The 23813-nt window shown below is 45.0% G+C and overlaps 1 protein-coding gene and 1 long non-coding RNA gene across 3 annotated transcripts in view; one reads left to right on the top strand and one right to left on the bottom strand.

Annotated features, from left to right (window-relative positions):
* Nucleotides 1-16193, top strand: part of LOC119480617 — a 32718-nt gene extending 16525 nt beyond the window's left edge. Inside the window, exons 2-4 of one of the 2 annotated variants that reach the window (XR_005204966.1) lie at nucleotides 10050-10110; nucleotides 10231-10391; nucleotides 16012-16193. This is a non-coding gene — a long non-coding RNA (uncharacterized LOC119480617). The remainder of the gene's footprint in view (nucleotides 1-10049; nucleotides 10111-10230; nucleotides 10392-16011) is intronic. The other variant, XR_005204967.1, reaches the window with a different exon arrangement.
* dipk2ab (divergent protein kinase domain 2Ab) overlaps nucleotides 5991-23813 on the bottom strand; it is a 29313-nt gene continuing 11490 nt past the window's right edge. The window contains exons 3-4 of the mRNA XM_037757077.1: nucleotides 12795-13098; nucleotides 5991-8430 (exon numbers count right to left, since the gene is read on the bottom strand). Coding sequence (XP_037613005.1) covers nucleotides 8084-8430; nucleotides 12795-13098 — 651 coding nt within the window. The 3' untranslated portion in view covers nucleotides 5991-8083. The remainder of the gene's footprint in view (nucleotides 8431-12794; nucleotides 13099-23813) is intronic.

Genomic DNA, 23813 nt, shown 5'->3' with positions numbered 1-23813 from the left:
TTACATAGAGCCCCGTTAATCTAAAAGTAAAGAAAATAACTCAGTAAAACTGCCTTAGAGGTCTAAAATCGACCCTAACGATGGATGTGAGTGTCGAGTGTTTATTGGAGCATTGTTTCTGAGATGTTTATTCCTGTTTTGCTTCAAATCAAAGATGTAGAGCGCAGGGAATCTTTGAATAGCCGTAATCAACTTTTCATCAATTTTGAACTTGTCAGAGGGGAACTATTGTTCATGAAACAAATGCACATTAGCAGAAAAACAAGGGAGGGTGCATGTTTTCACATTGTCCCTGGTCACGTTCCTCTATTGGAAATAAATAAATTTGACAGCCAGTAACTTTATCGTGTTGCCTGCAGAGTGGGTGCTTAGTGAAAAAGAATGTGATGCACTGCTTTCGTACTACCTGTGCAATGTTAATACCTCTATACAAGCTCGCATGGAAAATTGAGCAAGAGGGCCATAATTCTGGGCAGAACTTTCCATCGTGTTATTAGCTTTAGCCGTACGTCACTCAGCGAGGACGACAGTCGTCAGAGAAAATGTTCCCATTTTGTCCACTCAACTGTCACTAAGTGATGGATGCCTCCAGAGTGAGCCGGGCTGCAGTTCTGCAGCTGCCTGCGGAGTAAATGAGAAAAAGCACCGAGGATTTTAGCACTGCTTTTCACAGGCAGAGAGGAGATGCCATGTGAGGTCAGGAGGGGTAAATATAGCGATGGGAGTGTTAAAGATGGCCTGGTCTGGGTCCAGGCTCATGTCAGATGTGTCGTCCTTTTCCACGCTCTGGAAGGCAGGGAAACTAAGCATATCATTTGCGTGCAACAACAAGGATAGGAGGTGAAGGGCAAGCAACGACACCAATAGAGTGCTGCAGGGATGACGCATTTTTGAGGCCAACCAGGAAGTTAACATCGCACTGGTTTCTTCGACAAAAAGCCAATGGGATTCCGTTGGGTTTTGGATTATTGTAGAAAATTAGCTCTGTGGCAAACAAACGTTTATGATACCTACACGTTTTGTTCCGTAAAATAATCTCCACAAATGAACACCACCTTTACAATTTTTGAAGCATAAATGCTAACGTTGTGTTGTAAACGTACTACACTATGGTCGCCTAACTTTACGTCACCACCACTGAGCTAAAGGCAGACTAGTGTACGGCGTGATGGCGTCTTGTAGTCTCATTTAGCCACTTGTTAGCAACCGCCTTTTTTAAGACACGTAAAAACTTCAAAATTTATGAGTGGGATATTTCAACACATTCGTTCTCATCCCAACTCGTCACTTACTGACGCTTTGTAAGACCCCTCTGCATCATTTTTCAGTTGCAGTAAAACACGTGCTTAACGTCTCTTTGGCTCTTTGAACGACGTCAACGCAGCAGTTTCCCTGTGCGTTTATTGTTGCCACGGTTGGGTTTACATTGTCGCTAAAGGGTGCCTTGTGCGGCGGTATTGAACGCCGACAGCCGTGACAAAGCGTTGGTATTTGACACCCTAGGAATGAGAACGGGGTGCATATTTACTGACATAATTTATGTCGTAGAACAAAATGTTAAAATCTCATAAGCTTGTGTTAACCACAGACCTTCTTTCAGTCATCTAACTAAAATCCCATTAAAAAAAACCTATTGACTTCCAGACGAGGGAACCGGGAGTCCTAAAACTCATTTCCGGTTTTGAGGACTCATCCCTGCAGCACTCTATGCTATTATGAGTTATAAGATGTTCCATCCATGTAGTTCAGTCTGTTCCAATAGTTATATATGATCTGTCTTATCTACAGTAGAGTGCTGTGGTAGTGGTGCCAACATCCTGCAGCCTCCCTCTGAAGAGGACGTGTGAATAGTTGCCACAATCAGTGCAAATGTCATCTAGTATCATCTCCAACTTGCTAAATGCTTATTACATCTTGTCTGAGACACAGCGTACCATATGGCGAGTGCTAAGATTTAAAAAAAAAAAAAAAAAACTTATCTCAGCTTCGCTCTGAAAAATACATCGAAGTAAAGCCTCGATTTTGAACAGATGTGCACATCAGAATTTGATTCATTGGGCGAGGATGTGCGATTGGCATTCTCTGCTATCCGGCTCGCACTGATCTGCGTGCACGGTGGATAATATGTTGTCTTTAGCGGGGGATGAATACAAGCCTGGATAAGTGAGTCTGCTGAATAAATGATGTTTATAATCATAGCCCTGGGTGTCAGCTAATGTGCCTGGGGAGACGGGGGGTGGGTGGGGAGATGAGGAGTTCCAATCATCTGTCCAAGCAAGCCCCTCCAAGGCGGATGATAATGTGGGTCTAAACTGCTGCACGGGTGGGTAATGGGATTGTGTGCACGCTGGCCTCCTGCTGGATAAGCTCCCCTGATGGCGCCGCTGACCCCCTCCCTGATAGCTGTGACTGGGAGTCACAGCACAGCTCCATTTGTGTGTGTTTATGTTGCAGGTATCATATATGAGACGAATGAGCAGCGGTATAGGTGTCGGTTTGGGAAAAGGTAGGAGGAGGTGAGCACATTTCCCAAGCCAGAAAGCATAGGGGAAGAACAAATAAAAATAAGGGCGGACAGTTGGGAAATGGAGGTTCAGGAGGGGTCATATTTGCTGTTATTAAACGTGTGAGAGTCCAGTTCAGGTCTCACTGAGTCACCAGTAATCAAAGTTCAAGGAGGATTTTCGTTCTGCTGACGACAGCAAGTCGACTTAATTATAAGGATTTTCATTTTGAAGCAGCAAAAACACCATTTAAACGCTGTTATAAAGGTGAGTCACATTAGGCTGCATGCAAAAGTAGCAGTTGTCGTCGCCCTCCTGCACAAATCTGTCATTTCTCTGTCGGTTAGTTTCAACTTGTGACCATTGTTCCTCTTTGCGAGGGCTGTTTGTCTCAGTTGGCCAATGTTGCAATGATTTTCCAGACAGCTGTTCTTGACATATTGAGTAATTTTGCAGTTTTGTTCTGATTTGGACACACACCATTTGTCCTATTTCTTTGCAGCTCTGCTTGCCGCCTCGTGTTCCTTTATAAAGTCGCATATCAAACCGCTGATTGCCAGACCTCCTCAATGGCTGGCAGTTAATAAGCATTCAACTGAATATGACGCACCTTTGCAAATGTGATTAATTCAAATTCGTTAGTCATTTTTCTTGAACTTATAAAAGGTCATAAAGTGAAGTGAAGACTGCCAACGAAGCGTGCAGTGTATGTATATGAAGATTTATTCATATCAGTATCATCAAATTCAGCCCAAAGCTACGATGATAGCTGGCTGACACGGTTCAGAGGAGATAATAAAGATGAAAATTGCACTTTGAAGGGGACTGTTAAGGCCCTGACACACCAAGCCAACGGAGAGCTCAGGGCCGCCGGTGAGCGTCTGTCAGCCTAGTTCTTGTGGTGTATCCCGCATCGTTGGCTCTAGTCTGCCCGTGTCGGAGTTCAGCCTTCGTCGCCGCTAGTTCTTTGATGTCGGGTTTGTGTATCTGGGCCTTTAAAGAGGTGTGGCCCGTCCTGAATGCCCTTGGCCTTTAAGGCCCAGACACACCAGCCTGACATCAAAGAGCTAGCGGCGATGAAAGCCGACCATTTAGATGCCTCACTCAGAGTGATTTTTCTCCCCGATGGGCACCGCCGCCGATTCAACATGCTGTATCGGCCCAAAAAACTCAGACACGGGCAGACTAGAGCCAACAATGCGGGACAAACCGCAAGAACTATGCCGACAGATGCTCACCGACGGCCGACCGTCGGCTTGGTATGTCAGGGCCTTTAGTGACAAGATTGTTGTCACACCCAGCTGTTTTTCAATGAATTCTGTCTTGGCGTTCTGATGTCAAACTGTGCAGGACTAGAAGATCAAACTAAAACCAGATTAACATACTCAAAATTCAAACAACCTGGCTCCCACGATGCTTCCTTTTGGTCCTTGTCAAGCATACTGTCTCTGCGTTTTCAAACAACGAATAACTTCAGCCGTGGATTTTTGTGTCGGGCTGGAGCGTGCGACAGCTTTAAAAAAAGAAAAGCTTCAGAGCGCTATCTAAATGAGGCATAATAGATGTGAGAGTGACATAACCATGTTGAAGGGATGTAAGCAGCCTGACAGGAACATTGCTTCTAGCAACTCCTGTGTTGCATTAGTGATGATTTTCCAGGAGGCGCTCACAAAGAGTCTTCAGAGCGGTCTCTCCTGAGCCCCAGCCAAACCCGGAAAAGCCCCCAAAACAACGGGCCATGTGCACACACGGGCTCCCCAACACAGCTTCACACGTTGTTATTCACAACCCACCCTCAACACCGGCCAAATCTATTTCCCCCCCACTTCTAAAAAAAAATATAGGTCATTCTGGTTCTAAAAATGGCTGCCTCCCCCTGGGGCTTGCCAGAGCATGAAATAGACTTTACATCACGTTAGCCGAGCAACAGCAACCAAGAAACTTCCCTTTTTTTTTTTTGCTCATTTTTCATCCCCTTTTGTTGTTGTAATCTAACATATGGCGGCTCTCTCTCTCTCACCTCCTCTCTTTCAGTTTATGACCTGAATAAGATATCAGCAGTTTGCCAGGTTTGGAATATGACAGGCGAGGCTAAAGTCATGTAGAGATTTAGATAATATGGTTGCGGAACACTTTACAATGCTTTTCCACCTCTGCCTTTCAGACTCCCTCCACGCTGATAAGCAGGAATTCGGGGGTGGATTTCAAAAAGGCTTTGGATTTGCAAAAGTGGCTGCTGATATGGGCGAAGGGAGTCACGTGACAGACAGCACAATTACTTCCTACCTGTTTATAATGCTCACCAGTGGCAGATGAATTACAACTATATCCACTCTTCCTTTTGGAAGCTGCACACAATATGCAGAATTAAGCTGCTCTCGCCTCCATTGTGACAACTTTAGACTGTAATTTATGGAGGCAAACTCACTTGCAGCAAATTGGATAATGCAGTGAGGGAAATTTCTGTAGTTTACACATTTCCAGATGCTCTTCCTCCAACATATTGTCTCATTTTTTTTTAATTTCCACCTCCTGCTTCTCCATGTCCAATGCATGAACTCCCTGGTGGCTGTCCCTTGAAACAGCCTCATGTTTATTTAAACTCACAGGGCGGCAGCGGAGCCCCATTCGTTTTCTGTGGTGCTTTCTTCCAGTCAGCCAACCTCGGAGTCATTCATCAGCCGGTCTAAGTGTAGCTACAGCAGCAGAGGGCTAAACAGCACTTCACCACAATGAGTGTGACATCAACTATCCACACAAACCAGCGGGTGTGTCAAAGAAAAGCACAATTACAGAGGAGGAAAGAGAAGGGGAGAGGTGAATAAATGACCATGGAGAGAGACGGTGAAAAAAAAGAAAAAAGAAAGAGAGGCAGAGTGTCAGTCATGCAGCTTCTAATTTTGGTTCTGGCTCGAGTACTACTTTGTTCCACCACGGGCTTTTATGCTACGAGCATGAGCTGGCTCAAGACAGACAGAAGAGCTATTGAATTAGCAAAGACCACACTCACCAACCAAAAAATACCATGCACACACAAAATAATGAAAAGGAAAAGAGTTCAGTTAAAGCATACAATCCAAGTGGTGATGAGTATTTTTTGCATACTGTTTGTCTTGTGTTGTTTTATAATTAAAGCTCCTCTAAATGTTTTTTAAAATGAAATCTAATTTCCTTGTGAAAACTCAACGCTGATACAAAAATGATCTCCCCCCAAATATGGATAAAAGAGAGAAGGACTCGCATCCTAGTTGAGTGGAGAGCACAACAAAGGGAACTCGGGCTAGGATCCAAATTAGAGGAAAGATGAAGATATGAAAAAGATCAAAAACCGAGAAAAAAGGAATGGGAATTGGCAAACACTGACATCCAGCTGTGCCACACTGAATCAAATTTTAAAAGGCGATATGAACCGGAGCCATATTGCCTGTACCTTACACGGTAAATAATATAAAGACAGACAGAATCAAGAAGAGTCCACACACAACGTAAGTGTATATATCTATATATATATATATATATATCTTCATTTATTTTAATATTTAAACCCACTAAAAGTTGTAAATACAACTTTTGAATGAAAGGCACAGGAAAAATCAGACAATGCTGATATAATACTCAAAAGAAAAATTACAGTACAAAAGTGGACAGTTAGTTACGCACGTACAAATCCCTCCAGGTTCCTCCATACGGGGGAAACAGAAATATATCCGACACAACAAAAGGAGGGAGGGGGGGTGGGGTTCAAAACCAAAAACCATTAGCCAAACTTCTCTTTATTGCTTTTCCTATTCGACAGGGGTCACGTCCGCTCCTTGGGTCTCGCAGAAAGCCAGAAAGCAACTACTGTGCTTTCTAGATTTCCCCCATAGACGGCGTGGCTCGTATTTACTTCATTATTGAGCCATGCTACACAACACTCCACTGGGCCTTTAGCGTCCGATTCACAACATCAACACAGATGAAAAACAGATGTTTTTTTGTTTTTTTTTAGGTTATCCGAGTTAAGATGTCTCACAATCCATTATCAAATGAGCCTGTATTTGTGATTACGCTTTAATTCGCTGGTTCCTCTGAGTGTAAAAATTACCCCGACCTCTAAGTGGTGTTTAAATATTCAACAGAAGAATTTCTGTGCTGCGAGATGTAAAAAGTGCAGGTCAGAAGCCGTTTTCTGTAGCGAGGAAGTAATTCAAGATCTCTTCAATCCCTTCTTTAACATTTACTTGATGGAGCCTCGCTGCGTTTAACACTAGTGGGAGAAGTTTGACAATAAGATTCATTTATCAATTACAGACATTTAAAAAGGAGAATCTGGCACTGGAGGCCACTACTGCGCTGTTTTATTGTGTTTTCCAGCCCTCTTAAGAATCACTTCATTTCATTTTTTTGTTGAAGAAAAGCACGCTTCGGCCTATCTGATCATCATTTATCAATCGTGTGGGAGGTTAGCAAAGCAGAGAGGGGGGGTTATGTGGCATTAAGTATGCCCAATCTTTGACTCGCATACCTTCTGGATTTTATTGAAAAAGAATAAATCACATTGCAGGCCTGCCAGCTCATATAGGATTGTGTACACATTACCTTTGGACAGCTCTACTGGGAAACAACTGGAGGGAAAGGTGCTGTCACTCTGTACTGCTCTGGGTTCTTAATATTACATATAGCCTCTTTGGTATAGGCACATCTGCATCAAGGGACCACCACTGTCCAATTATTCCTTTCCTTATTTCCTATGTGCAGCTGTCTTCACTCTCTGTTTCCTATTGAATAGGGGGGAACAAAAAACACACAAAGAAGATGATTGCCACAATCCTGGAACCTGGAAATCAAGAGATTGATTGAAGTAGCAGGAAATTAGACTTATATAGCCGTCAAGGGTTTTTTCTTTTCAACCCCCTGCCTCTCGTCTCTACCTGGCCTGACAGCAGGAGATTCATGCTACCTCCGCCTCCCCTGCAGCCATGCTACAGAGAGAAAAAAAAAAAAAAAAAAGCCATGGCACAGCAAAAATGTAAACGCACCAATGTACTTAAATTCAGCCCTGAATAAAATAAAAAAAAAAACAACAACAAAAGATCCTGGGGGCAAAATGAAACAGGTGTTAAGATTCAATGTTATAAAACACAACAGTTGTGATGGATTTGAGGAGTGAACGGGAGGATGGATGTAGTCAGGGCTGTTGCGGCGTTGCTGCTCTGGTTTTGCGGTAGCCTGGGTCCAGTGACGGATGCGTTTACCAGAGCCCTTTCTCACCTCCCCTCCCACCCAAAAGATGGCAGCCCACCCTGGGAGAGGAGGGGTTACCTCTATCCCCTCTCTATCCTGGTTCTAACCAGAATCTTAGCGCCACACTCCTCCTTCGCACAGGAGCAAAGTCAGGTTAAAAGCTAGAGCTTTAACAAATCTGCTTTGAAGTTTTTCTTACACTTCCTGATGCAAGACCTCTAACGCCTCCGTGCTCCGGCGCACAAAAGGGGGAGCGAATGACATCATGTACAAGAACCAGGATCTCAAAGAGTTCGAAGATAAAAGAGTCTCCAGTCTCTCAGTGCGTCAGGCTAGAACGCCGACTCCATTCATTACCTGGCCGTAGCGGAGGAGGACGCGGCGGCTAGCTGTGTGAGGTATTCACGCAGTTCCTTGGCCGCCTGGAAGCGGCCGTAGCGCTTTTTGGGTCTGGTGCACTCGTCCAACAGGGTCATGAGTTGTCCATCTTTGGCTATATGGGCGGGGGGGTCGTGGAGGAGGCCTCCGGTGGTGCCCCGCCACGTAGCGTACCGCGACAGCAGGTTCTGGCACACGGCGTAGTAGTTGTGGTCCACTGTGACTCTGGAACAGAGGGAGTCCTTGGAGAAAGACAGGCAGGCCTCCCGGTCGCACTCCTCGAAGCGGCTCTCGTACCACACGTCGTAGAGCTCCGGCTTGTCTGCAGGGAGACGGAGAGGCAGTTAAATAAACAATAAAAAACATATTGATCATAAACGTAGTCAATAATATTATTATAGTTGTAGATGCACAACATTCATTTCAAATATATAAAAGCATTTATTGGGTCATAAGCTTGTTTCTTACTGCCTTCATCAGGTGAATATGTAATGAGGTCGTGATATGTGGCTCTTGCAAACGTTTTCTGATTAAAATCAAACAATCACAGAGCAATATGCATTTATATTAGGGCTGTCAAAATTAATGCGATAATGCGTTAACAGAAATTCGTTTTAACGCAACTTGCAGTTTTTAGGTAGCAGTGGGCTCAGTTCTAAAGCTAGAGTGAAGATACTGGCATCATATGAAACTATAAAAACCTAAAGAATCTACTGTTACCAACCATGTCATACTAACTTGTCACGGAGGAGGTTAAATAACGCTCCAAACTTACGCTAAATTTTGACGAGGAAAAACTGTCATGGCCATTTTCAAAGGGGTCCCTTGACCTCCGACCTCAAGATATGTGAATGAAAATGGGTTCTATGGGTACCCAGAGTCTCCCCTTTACAGACATGCAGTTTTGGTCAAGTCAGCACACTGACAGCTGTTGTTGCCTGTTCGGCTGCAGTTTGCCATGTTATGATTAGAGCATATTTCTTATTCAAAATGCAGTACCTGTGAGGGTTTCTGGACAATATTTGTCATTGTTTTGTGTTGTTTATTGATTTCCAATAATAATTATATACATACATTTGCATAAAGCAGCATATTTGCCCACTCCCATGTTGATAAAAGTATTAAATACTTGACAATTCTTCCTTTAAGGTACATTTTGAACTGATAAAAAATGTGCGATTAATTGCAATTAAATATTTTAAATCAATTGACAGCTCTAATTTATATATATGTTGCATATAACTTAGGAGTTCCAACCAGCTTGCAGTTCACAATTCATATGGCTTCTCCGATTTTTCTTTTCTTTAACTGTTATTAAAATGTGAAACAGCTGATTTTAAAAAGGGTGGTTGGACAGTAGGACAGTGCCGTGGTACTGGACGACCATACACACACACACACACACGCGCCTCTACACACAACAAACAGTGATATCTGTCTGACAATAACTACTAATAATTAATAATGTTGTGATGTTATTACTTATTTCATTGGCTATTTGGGGATTTATACATTATTATTACGTACTTATATATAAAAAAAAAAAAAATAAAGAAAGAAAAGAAAAAAATAAACTGAAACATTTGAATAGTGATTTGGAGGTCGAACACCATGGCAACGGTCGAAGCTTCAAAGCAATCAGGTCAGCCTTTTAAGTGATTCAAACCGACTGTTTGACTGCAAATCATGAAGAAAAACTACTTTCCGAAGGTTGGTGAAAGTTATTAGAACAGAAAGAAATCAATCTAGCCAGAAGCTGACAGGGCAGAGGTGCCTTATTTGACATCCCACGGGCACTAACAGGAAATTCCTTCTCAAAGCACACAGCCAAACAACTCATCTACGTTTTCATTTGACAGAAACGAACCACTTTCCAGATTTATTGAGCAAATAAAAAAAATCTTTCTCCAACTCATTTCACATTGCTTTTTTCCTCTTTAGAGGATTGTGCTGGGAAAGGAGGGAGCCAAGAAAATAACCTGGAATGATGAGAGAGCTATCGGTTTGTGCATTAAAAAGCAGATCAATAACATTGTTGGAGGGAGGGAGGACCCAGAGGATGCAAACACATAATCAGTGTGTATCAGCGTTGTAATGCACTTCTTCTCCTCTGGCTCATCAGAACAACTCAATCAAACATCCAGCGCTGCCCTGTTAGCAAGGGGGGCCCCCCCTGAGGAGGCGGGGCACATCAACCTCAATCAGCGGGGGTGATGCAGATGGATCCGTGTGTATGCACGCCGCACGCACGCATATAAAGACGTACGCGCGCAAGCAAGCAAGGTGAGGTGAAAGCAATTAATGTTTCAGAGCTGAGCTCATGCATCACACCGCAGCACTGATTGACAGATGGCATCAGGAGAGTGTCCTGTTCTTGTTCGCTTGCACTGACTGACACACACACACGAGTCAGACAGACAGAACGGCTGAAAAGAACAAGCAGGGAGGAGGAGGAGGTTCATACTCAAGGACAAAGATGAGCACATGAGAGTAAAAGGCTAAAAGAAAGTCTATCTACTTGCACTCCGATCCCCTCTCTGTTCTGCTCCGCTCTTACAGCAGGCCTCAGCGAAACAAAGCTAGGACATTTCCAAAGCAAACAGAATCATTTCCAATTCAAATGAACGGGAGAGCGGGCGGACGAGGCGGGCCGCCTAGCCCTCCTGCACCTTCCATGTTAAGGAGCTCAGGTCAGACTTGTATACATTCACCTCACTCCTCCGCCTTTCCCAGGGCTGCACCGAGAAGGGACGCTGGGCCTGAAATGCTTGTTAGCGTGGCCTTACTAGTGGCATTCAAGAGTACGAGCCGGTTTTAACAATGCATGCCTGTGTTAGAGTGCATTATTGAATGTGAGAGAATGAGAGTGCGTGTGTGTGTGTGTGAGTGTTTCAAGTGCTGTTGTGTGTGTCTGTGTTGAAGAGAAGAGAATGAGTGAAGTGTGTGTTACATTATACAGCATGTGTTTCCAAAAAACCACTGGAGGTGAAACGATCCTCAAACACTATAAACTCAATGATGGGGAATGGCTTCTTTCGCACCGCTGGACTGTGCAAACACACAACCTGAACACGGCATGCGTTTTATCTCGGACCGAAAAAACCTCCGCCCGCATCAATGTGGATGCCACCTAACGAGAGGGGCGGAACAGCGCGTGACTTTTCTGCGCGTTTGATCTGCAAATCAATTGGCCTCAGTTTAGACTGATGAGATTCGACACCGCGCACTTTTAACTCGCTTCCAATCTCGGGGCTCTAATTGCGGGGATTGGATTTTCTTGCTCGCGCGGCCTTTGGGGAGGGTTACCCGCGCCTATTTCCTGCCGCTGTCCCCGACACATGGCCGTGACCTCGTAATACTCATTACCGCCGTCGTCGTCCTCCTCTTCTTCTTCGTGCCACTTGGCAAACACATAAACAGATCAGAAGCACGTAAACATTCTTGAGGCTTAAACTCTGAATGGCCGGGGTAAGCAGCTTGAGTCGTCAAGCTCTAAATGTGTCGGCCAGACAAAAGAGAGTCTCAACCTGGATTGTGCTTCGGGACTCGCAGAGGGCTACTGTGACGGGGTGGGAAATTGCAGCTACTGGCAATAAGGTGAATATACACACCAACAGAAACGCACTGGAAATCAAACTGGAGGGGAAAAACTACAGGGCATACTGGAGTAAGTTGACATGTTACACATCTATATGCGGTTTCCTGGCATCTGATCTTGTAATTTGGCAAAGCGGCACTTAATCTCAGGATAAATTCATCACACTTCCCCTCTAACTAAAAAAAAAATACACACACCCAGACAATACTTCATATCTGTCACAGGGCACAATGGAGGAACCTCAACACCTAGCGACACAACAGTTTATCACTTTAATAGGATTTCTGCAGGAAGGGATAAATCTAAGAGCCTGACCGGGTGGTCGTCCCTCTCTTTGAAGTAGCCCCAGGAAGGAAGGACTGAGGGGTAGCAAACTGCCACGCTGAGCGTGTGATGTATAGCTCTCTCTGTCCTTGTTATGAGGTTTATTCTGAGAGGCAAAAAAAAAAAAAAAAACTAGGGCAGCGGAGATGGCTTGTTATCTGAACTATCTTCGCTTTGATGGGGACGAGCGTGTCGGAGGCACAAGGGGTGCTGGAGGAGTGTATTCTTAGAAGAGAGGACGCTTCGAGCGCGTGCAAATTTGCCCACGGCCATCTGTCCCTCGAGACCTTTCCTCGAACCTTCGTCACTGCCTCGTGAGCTACAGTTGGTGGGTGATGGTTTTGACGTGAAGCGCGGTGTTTTCTAGGAGACTTCAAGCTGTGAGCGGTGCTTGAATCACACTTTGGCTTTCTGAGGAACTCCGTGATAAACAGTTTTTAGAGGAGGAACAACCGCTGCGCGAGTAGATGTGTTATGAATAAAATTAATGGTTAATTATCACTAACAGTTTTAGAAAAGCGGAGTAAGCTTAGTTAATTGAGGGTGACGTCGTCCATGGTGTTAATGTAAATGCTGTAAAAAATAAGCAGCATTTATCTACTTATGTAGATCCAGAGGGGGTAATGATTAAAGGTGTAACACTCATGGAATTGTCATAGCAACTAGGGGGAATAAGCTGCGCTGGGCATCACTCTCACATATGGACGTCCACCCACACATACATACATACGTACATACATGCATGTTCAGGTAATGACACTCACTCTGCTTGATCAGCCGTTTGTCCGCCACGAGAACGTTCTCGGCGTCAACAACGATGACCTTTCCGTCGCGCGGGCCCACCGCGAAGTTATCGAAGCTGACGTCGAGCAGGTAGAGGGCGAAGTCAAAGTCGTTGTTGGTGAGCTGCTCGGCGATGTCCATGAGCTGGCGCGCCAAGTCCACCCTCTTCTCCCAGGGCGCGTTGTAAAAGCTCCACAGCTCCTCGCCCACGTAGTTGACAGCCACCATGCGCCCACACGCTCCCAGGTACTTGGCGAACGGCCACCCTTCGTCTGACGGAAAGCTCTGGGAGGGAGAAACAGATGAGAACAGAATGATTTAAAAAAAAAAAAAAAAAGATAAAAGACGTCAGGATGTGTAATACAGTACAAAGAAAGACAGAAATACCCCATTGGCTTTTAAAAGCAAAAGGCTAACACGTAAATTGCGAGAACCTTCACACTGTCAGAAAATATTTGTTTAACTTGCACACTTTCTAAATAAAAAGACAAAGGGAAAAAAAAACAAAAAACATGAAACACAAAGTTGCTGTGCTGCCTTGGGTAATTTTTTGATACACAATTCTGAGCACAATAGTTGAAAATCTGCCAAAGGATCACGTGAAACGCAGCCAGCGCGGCGTATAACGGATTAAATTTAATAAAAGAAAAGAGCCGGTTTGTGTTAAAGCCCCACAGCTATGAGCTGATGTACGCCGCAGTGCTTCCAGAGAACTGATAGGAGGTGATTTGTGGTAGCAGCAGTTAGCAGGAAAGCCTTATGTGTTGTGATGCAGCAGCGGGGCGATTTAAACTGCTGCAAGATGTTGGCTAACCGAGTAAATGCAGTTTTGGGCATGCTGACAAGAAATCGCTGTGTATTACAAGGTTAAAACGGATTAATAATAACAAGGTAATACCGCTAGCAGGAAGTGGTATCACTGCTGCTGCTGCTGCACAAAACCCCTAATCTCCCTCAGATTTACTCGACTTCATTGAGGTCAAACAAAAACAGACACACGTGTACCATTATCTGCAATCACTCAAAGTCGAGAGGTAACGTCTGCACAAGCGAACACACGACTTAAATGAGTTGGGCGTGAAGCAGCTGCGTTTGGCGAACGTGCTAGGCTGCTAAGGGACTGGATTCTGCTTCCATCTCTCTTTATGAGCTCAGGTGTCTCACACTTTCCATAATACATCACTTTCTTTTTCTCCTGGTCCATTTTATTGCCACACACAGGTGAAAAAAAAAAAAATCCCTTTTTTTTTTTGCAGCGCACATGAGTTTCACTACAAGTGATAAGCTCCCATCTTTTACAATAAAGCCCTCTGCCATAGGCCTCTATCTTTTACAATAAACAGCCAGCCATATGCTAGCTTAATGATAGCCCACGATTCCTATGTAACAAATCTCTCCGAGGCTGCTGTTCCTGGCAGGCAGCCGCCGACACAGACACAGACGGAGAATCAGGAGCGCTCACGTTTCACAGGAGCCTCAGTAAGCCCTCCCTTTTCTGAAACCCAACAGCACGGGAGATATGGCGGGGAACACGCCGTGTCACTGCAGGTAAGGTGTGAACTACTATGACTGTTTGCGTTTCACTTTACACTCGTGGTAATTCAATACTTCACCAGCTTTCAATTTATGTCGAGGTGGAGGGGAGGGGGTGGGGGATTTTTAAATATGCATGGCTGCCCTAACTCCCTTTAAATTTTAATGAAATACAAATTATTTAAAAACATACATTTTAACCCCCCCCGCCGGCCACGCAGCTGCTGTATCTCAGACAACAGCTGGACCGCTGCCACATAGAGACGGTGGCACCGACGGGATGAATGTGACAAAGAAACCGTGGCTCGTTGCACGAGCAGCGATTTGAAGGTTCACTTGTGGAGCGTCGGCCAGCATTGAGACATTTTTTTGTCGCAGACTCTCCTCAAACTATGCTGCTCTTAAGCTCCTTTATTACATCCCTTGACAAGGCTATAATTCACTAAGTGAATTGAAGGCCAAAGCGACAGATCCCACCTGTGCTATAGTATAACAAACTGAATGCAGCTCTGAGTGAAGGCTAAGGATGGTCCTTGAATGGATAAACAGCTTTGGAATTATCCTAAAAAAGGGACTGTATGTCAGTTTTTACCTGTATAAACTTTTTTTTAATCGTTTATTGCCAATGTGTGAACAGGTTTTAACCTTACCTAAAAATAATTAGACCTTCCGCGACTTTCTGGGTTTCCTCTATCAGCCTCACTGTTTTGATCGATGCTCGCTTGCGTCTACGCAGTGCGAGCACAATCGCGAGCAACAGTATGCTGACTGTCGTTGACTTCACGTCCACAGGTGTCACTGTTAACAAGCAATTTCTGATTCTTACATAGAACACCTTTACAAGGATGAAAAGTGAAGATGTTGATGCAACAATGACTCACAACTTTTTACGATCTACACCAAATCTCTCTGTTGTAAATCTATACCATAGGCGTATCTCATGTTCCCATCAGTCCTAAGAAAGATCCACCACCAAGAGGGGAGGACAATGATAAGTTGCACACAATGCAGTCCTGGTCGAGCCCATTTCTCTGAGGTGACCCAATCAATTGTGGGCCAGACAAAAGTCTGTCGAGGAAGCAGTACTGTCTTCCTGCAGCCAGCAGTCTGTCGGTCCGTGCCTGTCATCTTTAGACTTGGCAATGACTCACCCCAACTTCCCCAAAAACTCTTCGCTTAATAGCCTACCTCATTTTCTGATATAGCAAACTTGACAGGAAGGGGAATCTGAGGAAGTAGACATGTCTCACAAAAAGTGAGAAAATCCAGCAAATACTGGAAACAAAGCATACTGGTGGGCTGACAGCACTACCAAATACTGAGTACTGGCTGGAAATGAGACAATCCCAGACTACTGAGATGCTGCTCGCCAATGGGCATTCCTACATGAGAGATTTTAGGATTAGAGACTTAACTGGCTAAATATCTAAAATGGCTTTCTAATTTTTCTGAAGTTGGTATAGAACGATTAGGTTGAAGCTGGATCAGTTGGTGGTACATCCCTATTAGTCTCGCTTCCCTTTGACCCAGATTCAAACCTCAGATCGCTTTATGTCGCTGCAAATCTAAGCGGCTCTTGGTCTTGTTGACAAAACTTAGCCTGTCCAATGCTACGGCTAAACCTGCTTTGTAAAAACACCATCCCTCCCTCTCTCACCCCTGCAGGGCGGATGGATAAATGTGGTGGTGGCGGCGGTGGTGGTGGTGGTGCGGAGAGACAAGAGAGCAAAGAGAAAGAGAGAGAATACGATGGAGACAGCAAACAACAGGAGAGACAAACAGAGTGTCTTTCACTTCTCCGCTCCAGTGGACAGGAGGAATAAACCAGCAAAGACCTGCCTGCTAAACACATCTCTCTCTTTGTTGTCAGGTTGCAGCCTGAATGGGAGCGGAAAAGTAGAGCGACGGCAGATGGGGGGGTTGGCTGATGGGAGGGAGGAGAAGGATGAATGCCCCACGGCTACTTTCAGACACTGTCAACGGCTGTTACGAGAACGCCTTCATGTCTGTCCAGCCCTCGTCCGCGGGCCTTAACATAGATGTCGCTCATTCTCTGACAGGGCTCATTGCGCCGCGTCAATTACCGGGGGTCTTGACAACCCGCACCCGGGTTTATGAGCTTCCCGAGTTTCATATACAATAAGTCTAAAAAGTACTCAACGGTGTAGGCAGGCACGTGGAAGTGGGCACCTGAGCTTTGGATTCAAACTCCTATTGCAGAGCTTGATAAATACTCCACGTGTCCTACCAATCATTCTCCCTTAGCGCTCTTTAAACGGTTACTCTGCAGAAGTCATTAACGTCCGCAATGAGGCGTTGAGGGAGGTGGAGGGGGGAAATAAATTGGAAAGCCCTGCCTAATGCTACACCCACTGCACTCCTCTCAAAGCAGGATTGGGAGATGTGCTTGTATGTGTGTGGGGACTGCACAGGTAGTGGATTTTTACCAGTCGTCTCTCAATGATGTTGAAAAATGCTGAGGGCTGCACAACTGGCAATGTCACATCTCAGCGACTTTTACCGCTTAAAAAAAAAAAGGTCTTATCACTTCTTGTTCCTGTCATTGGATAAAAAAAGGCTTTATCTCCTGCTTAGCAAAAACCTTTAACTCATAGAACCTGGTGCCAAATGCTCCTCTTATTTCTTCTTTTTGCTAGAATTTCTCGCAGTGTTACAGAAATAATGAGCCTGGCTCTGGAGACCATGAAAGCGAGGGTGGAAAACAGACCAAAACAGAATCATCTCATTACCAGACGACCTCCCGGTGACTTCTGGGCCCAAAGTCTGACTAATCTAATCTTAGAGGTTGTGCCAGTGCACAACAGTAGCGCGGACCGGAGGGGCGTTTGTGCTTTCCACTCCCCTCCGTGTAATACAACAGACACACTGGCATCCTCTTGGGGGGGAGCTTGGAGTGGGCTGAAATGAAACAGGGCCACAGACAAATGGGCAGCCTCTGGAGAAGAGGATGAAACGAATGGAGCGAGAGGCGCAGGAACACACACCTGCGTCCTGACATCTGCTGACAAAGGCATGCCCTTCTACTGGGCCACTCGGGGGAGGGCGTGGGCGTGTGTGTGTGTGTGTGTGTGTGAGAGAGTTCGAAAGACCCTCTTTGTGCCCGTGTGTGTGTGTCTACGTGTAACTGTATCAGAGTGCGTGTGAATGAGAACATGCAACGTGACCAGGGCTGATAACAACCTCTATTCAGGGGCCGAGTAAACATGAGCGGCTCCCGAGATATTGGCTTGGCTGGTCTGCAAAGAACGCTGGTCCATCAAACACACATAAGCACACACGCATGCATATACGATGGACACACAGAGCGCTGTTTAGAAATGCAAGATTTAAAGGAAGCAGTTGCCTTCATCTTGCGAACCACAACTACTTAGAGAAAAAAGGAAATTAGTAGTTTGCCACGGAGGTGTTTCATGTGTGCAGCTTGTTAAAGCCCCGAGCAGGGTGTGGTGGAAATTCTCAACATTTTCTATCCTCAACAAAATCCCACCCGCTTCATTGCAAACAAGTTGGGACAGGACTCGCCGAGAGTCCGGGGATCAAACGGTAGAGTTGAGGAAGCGTGGCGGGCAGACGCATTCAGAGAGACACAACAACAGCGAAAAAAGAAACAACCCTGATGTTGCAAAATGAACATTATTCAGCGGGTTTATCAAAGGGGGGCTTAGCGCTAAGAAGGAGTCACATCTGCTCTGCAAAGGCAAAGGGGGCTGCCAAGCTGGACTTGAAACGCTGCTTTTCCTTTTCTGTGCAGCAGCTCTCCTGTTGACCTTGTGTCTGGAGGATGTGTGGCAAACCCCGTTTGGCATTTTGCTGGCCATTTAAGTTTAAAAATCCAGTTGGTTAGTTCGCAGCGAGAGCTCGGGCCCCACAGGGGAGCGGGTGCAAACTCCTCATCCCGGCAGCACACATGGCACTATTTCTTTCTTCTCTTTTGCTCTCATCTCCTGCTGCTGCTTCTCCTGCTAACCCCGCTTTTTCCCCCCCTCTCTCTCTCTTTGTTCCACCCCCAAAAAAAACCTGCAGTACAGGGCAATGATGCTGTCTGTTCCAGACATGGAAGCCAGGAAATGCCTAGTCAGAGCACCGAGCGGAGGAGAGTGTCTGTCTGTAGAGGAGAAAGAAGAGCAGGGAGAGATAGAGACTGTGTATGTATCTGAATTTAGAATAGGCCCTGCCTCTTTCTTTACCAGACATGCGGTTCAAAGAGTGCAAAGTCACAGTCTGTGGAGCTGGCAGCAGTCTTGGGAAACAGGGAAAACCGCTGAATGAAGAAGACTGAAACTCGAAAGTACTGGTGGGTGTGTGGGTGCAGGAGCTTAAGATGAGAAATCAAAACCAAGAGGTCACGTAGATAGACCGCGTACAGTCGGCTTGTGCAGCACGAAAAAAGCGTGCACATGATTCAGTGTGCTCTGCCTTGCAGTGATAGAAATGGGTTAGCTGGGTCTTTAGTTCTGCAGGCCTCTGCTCTACGGAGAGAGAATGAGAGCAGGAAGAGGAATGAGAGCACAGGACCCGTGCGGCCCGGGGGTTGCTGGTACACACTCCGCCGCTAGCTGCTAGCCGAAACCCTTCGCCGACCCTGAACCCGAGCCGCTGCGCACAGAGCCACCTCATAAATCCCCACCACTGGAAGACGAGGAATGTATTAAGTCATCGGCAGCGGTGTTGACTCAGTCTAGGTGGTATTGCCGCCCACATGGCCGGGGAGGAACCCAAGTGAAGCTTGGCTTCAGACCTGACGGCTGTGGGTTTGAGGCCTACATCAAGGGTTGTGTATTTCAGGGCAGGAGCCAATTATGTAGGGGGCATTCGGGGGGCGACCCTGCACTCTAACCTCTCTGCAGAACAGGGAAAACTAGGGCTGCTAGATTATGGCAATAATCATAATCACAATTATTTTGGTCAATATTGAGATCTCGATTATTTAACACGATTACTCAATGACTTTAGAAACATCATGCATTTAGAAAGAACATTTTGTAGCCTACATTTTAAACTTAAACACCTCTACGGCGATATTCATCTGAGAATAACTAATAATAATGAATGTTGAATATGAATAATTATGGGATTATTCCTTATTTCATGGGCTAATAAATAATGAATAACGAAGCATTCGAATAGTGATATGAAGGTTGAATATCATGGCAACGGTCAAGCTTCGAAGCATTCGGGTCAGCCCTACGCTCTAGTAAACAATTTAATCATAAACAGATTGTTGTATAGATATTAATGGTGATGACGCAGCAAACAAAAGCGTGGTAGGGTAAACGAGACAGGGGTCCGTGTTTCAAGACGGGTCGGTTGGGTTCGCCGACATCGCAGCAATGCCCCGGTTGACAATCGCACCGGGAGCAGGGAGCTCCGTCCCTCCACGCTGAGAAGAGAGGGCACAGCGAGCACTAAGCGGCGAGGTCCGGGCAAGGGGTACTGTAGAGCACCACCTTCACCCCAAGGCCTTTCCAAGTCAACCTAGAGCCGGTGGTGGTGCACCACTATGGAGGAAATACGCCCGGCGAGGGCCAGCCAGCGCCAGGGAGACGTCCCACCAGGGGATCCTCCCACACCAAGTGGGTTTGGATTTATAACCCAAGACAAAACGAGAGCGTCATTGCGTAACGGAATGCAGAACAATAACCTTGTTTGTCCATTATCTTGTTTTCATTATCGCTGGAAGCTGGAAATTCAATTAATTGCAAAGCCCTAGGGCAAACTGAGAGAAGTTCCCTCCCGACAAGGAGCAATTAAGTATCTCAGATGCTAGAAAAGGACTTCAACTAACTATAGTGAAGTACCAGTTTAAATAAAGTTGTTTTTACAAATTACAAGGGTGAAAACGCTCAAGACTTGAAGATGCTCCAGTACGTCCCTGACCTCTCATATTTCCTCTGACAGGAAACTAGGTGCCTGACGCTTTAATGCAGTGGACAATTTTATTACTGCAGACGAGCTGATGTGCTAAAAAGCATATTCTTGCTCCAGCATTAAGCTCCAGGCTCTCCAGGGGACACCGCAGAGTAAAGAACCACTTGTTCCCGATCCATATTGGCCATCTTAAGGGGTCCGGGGAGAGTTGTGAATGGGGTTAGACTCTCGAGCGTTGCAGAACTAGCTGGGCATGAGGTGGATTGGGGTGCGGGCTGTAACAGTAGGAAGCTGAGGGGGTGGAGGGGAGGGGGACGTGGGTGGGGGGAATCTAAAAAAGGAGCTAGTGGGTGGGATGAGTGGTGGTGATGGGGGGGGGGGGGGGGTTCAGCCACAGGCATTTACCTAACCAAACACAGCTGTCATGCGTGTGTGTGTGTGTGTATTTGGAGAGCGGGAGAAAGAGAGAAAGGATTATGGTAACACAAGCAGTCTGGCTCATTCAGATGGGGGGAAAACACCACAAGGCTCTGGTTTGTACAACACACACACACTCACAAACCCTCCTCCTCCTTCTCTTCTCCCCTTTCCACCAGGGCCTCCATCCAGCGAGGCCAGCCAAGAGAGGGGAGTCGGGCCCAGATAACTCCCTGTCTTATCCTAACAGGATTCAGTCTGTACACAAAGGCCTATAAGAATAATGAAAGGGGGTTTGGGAGCACTTGAAGCAGGGTTAAGCGGCGTACACAACCTCCTCTCTTATGTACTAAGAGCGTCACAATCCCCCAGACCCAAAAACAAAAGGTTCTAATCACAGACTAGTGCCTTAAACACTATTTACCGGTGGACCTCAGCCACTGAGCCGGCCTCAGAGACAGAAGGCTCCCGCTTAAGCCGGGATAGCATGCAGTGTCTGTGATTAAATGAAAAGAAATAAATAAAACTAAAAACAAAACAGGCTTTGATCCTCTTTGTGAAAGAGGCATGACCCAGAAAGCCAGAGCATAAGATTGCACAGACAATATGAAGGCTCAAATGCTGTGCATCCTTTGTCAGAACGGGACCATTTTATACATTATTGTAGACATTTTGTGACCACTCCATCTATCGTAGCTCGCAAAAGACTCATTTTGTACTTGTTTTTCTCATATTTGACCACTAAAGAGCAAATATATATGCAAATATAACAACCAAACTACCTGTATAGCCTCTGACACAGTCTCAAAATGACAGAATAAAACAATTAATCTTCATAAAAGGCTTATCGCATGGCTGTTTTATTGCAATGAATTAGATTTTCTGTTTTTAATTAATATTTGAGGCACCATACTGTAAAAAATAATTGCTTTTGTGTTAGATAAGGGGGTATATAAAAATGTTTTCTTTGTAATAATTATTGTATGTCTAGCCTCTTTATTGTTTCATTTAAAAAACACACCAAATCATTTTGTTCAAATTATACAGTTATTAGATTATTCGACTAACTCAAAGGCTCACATTTTGTGAGCTATCCATCTACTTTAGCTTGCAAAAGTCTCATTTCGCACTTGTTTTTCTAATATTTGACCACTACAGACAAAAATATGTTTTAGTTTTATGCAAATACAACAAACAAAGTACCTGTTTAGCCTCTGACACAGTCTCAAAATGACAGAACAACAATTCATCTTCATAAAAGGCTTATCGCAGGGCTGCAATGCATTAGATCTCCTGGTTTTAATTCATATTTTATGCACCATACTGAAAATAATGGCTTTTTTTGCTACAGATAAAGTGGTATGTAAACAGATTTATTTGTAGTAATTTTTGTTTGTCTAGCTTCTTTATTGTTTAAATCGAAACATGTCTTCACACCAAATATTTTGTACAATATAAGTACAATTTTGAGGTACTTGTACTTTACTTGAGTATTTCCATTTTATGCTACTTTATACTTCTACTCCACCTCAGAGGCCAATATTACATAATACATACTCACACAATACATTCTGAATTCAGGACTTTTACTTGTAAGAGTATTTTTAGACTGTGGTATTTGTACTTTTGCCAATAAGAGTACTTCTTCCACCACTGCTTATAAGATCATCCGACTAGCTGGTGCAGGCAGGTTGCACATCTGATTAAATTTATTTTCCTATTAAAAAATAAATCAAGGTTCAGTAGGTTACGGTCGAGGTACCACCTTTGCCTCCCTTTGTGCCAAGAAACACCCTGAATTTATACTATTTACTTTGGCTTCGCTTCCTTCCCAAAGTGGATGAGCGTCGCAATAGATTATGCAGAGCCTCATTAAATCAACAGCATACCAAAGAGGCATCCCCCCATTTTAGAAAATTCAAACAAGCTGCTAGTGTATTTGCTCAAAGCGCTGTGAATGTTTACTTCACATTTGCGTTAAAATGCTGCTGTCAAAAAATCTTAGGAGGAACGGGAGATAAGGTCATCCATCTAATCTTTCTTCTTCGATTTAGTATCCCGTGTCAAGACGTCTGGGGGAAAACAAGACGGCGTTGCGTGAGAGCTTCGTGACGAGTATGTCTTTGTGTCAGGTGAGGGCGGTGTGTTGAACAAGGAGGATCTGTGGAAGGTGGGGTAATAAGAGGGGTGTCTGGGAGAGAAGCAGATCTGAGTCTGGAGGGGATGACTGAGTTAACCCCACAGGCCTGTCACATCCTATTCTCAGCTTCACTGAGCAAGACGGGGGCTGAGGAACAAAAAGGGTGCGAGCGCAGTCACATGCTCCTGGCGAACTCGCCAAGCTTAATGATTTGGAAGCAGAGGACTAGGCTAAATCAAACTAATTTAAAGACTGGGCCAGATGTAGTCCATCAAACGCAACCATCACCTGATGAATCAGTGAGTCATCTAGCCGAAGGAGAGGAGCCAAGGACGGCAAATAAGGCTCTAGCCGGGAAGAATTTATTACTCAATTTTCATGCAAACCAAGTTACTGTCGAATGAGACGTAAAATTAAACAGCATCATGTAATTTCTCTGGTTGGCAAAGAGACAACCCCTGGACAGAAGTAGATTTATTATCATGGTAACAGAAAAACCTTCCCGGGTCTCTGTGAGAGCGTAAGAAAAGCAGCCTGAAGAGGAAATAAGAGAGAAAACAGATGAAGTTGCATAAGGTGCCTCTCATTGCAGAAGGATTTTCTTGTTTGGCTGTCGTCATTTTGTCTTCCAAAATTATTTATTCCCCAAAGCCAAATTGTCTTCCACGTGACGCGGCGGTGGGGGTGGTGTGTGTGTGTGTGTGAGTGCACGCTTGTGTACAGCAGAGCGCACTGAAAAAAACGCGTTGTTGGACAGACCCGAAACAAAACAGCAGATTGTTCCCCGCTGACAAAGAAGGTCTGGTTTCTCATAGTGAAACAGGGCCGATTTACTGCCTGTGGCTTCAAAAGACTGGAAACAGAAGCCGTTCTATTCTAGAGAGTGCAGCTCGCTGAGCAGACAGCAGCGATGTTATTGACATTATTCAGCCCAGAGGAAAGAGATAGAAACCCAAAACCACAGCACTGGCGACCAATGACAGTAAGAAATCATTTACACTAAAAATAGCAAACTTAAATT

This window comes from Sebastes umbrosus, chromosome 21 (genome assembly GCF_015220745.1).
Source record: "Sebastes umbrosus isolate fSebUmb1 chromosome 21, fSebUmb1.pri, whole genome shotgun sequence".
In the NCBI taxonomy this organism is placed as follows: domain Eukaryota; kingdom Metazoa; phylum Chordata; class Actinopteri; order Perciformes; family Sebastidae; genus Sebastes; species Sebastes umbrosus.
Note: the sequence above shows the minus strand (reverse complement) of the source record. Positions and strands in the feature narration are given on the sequence as shown.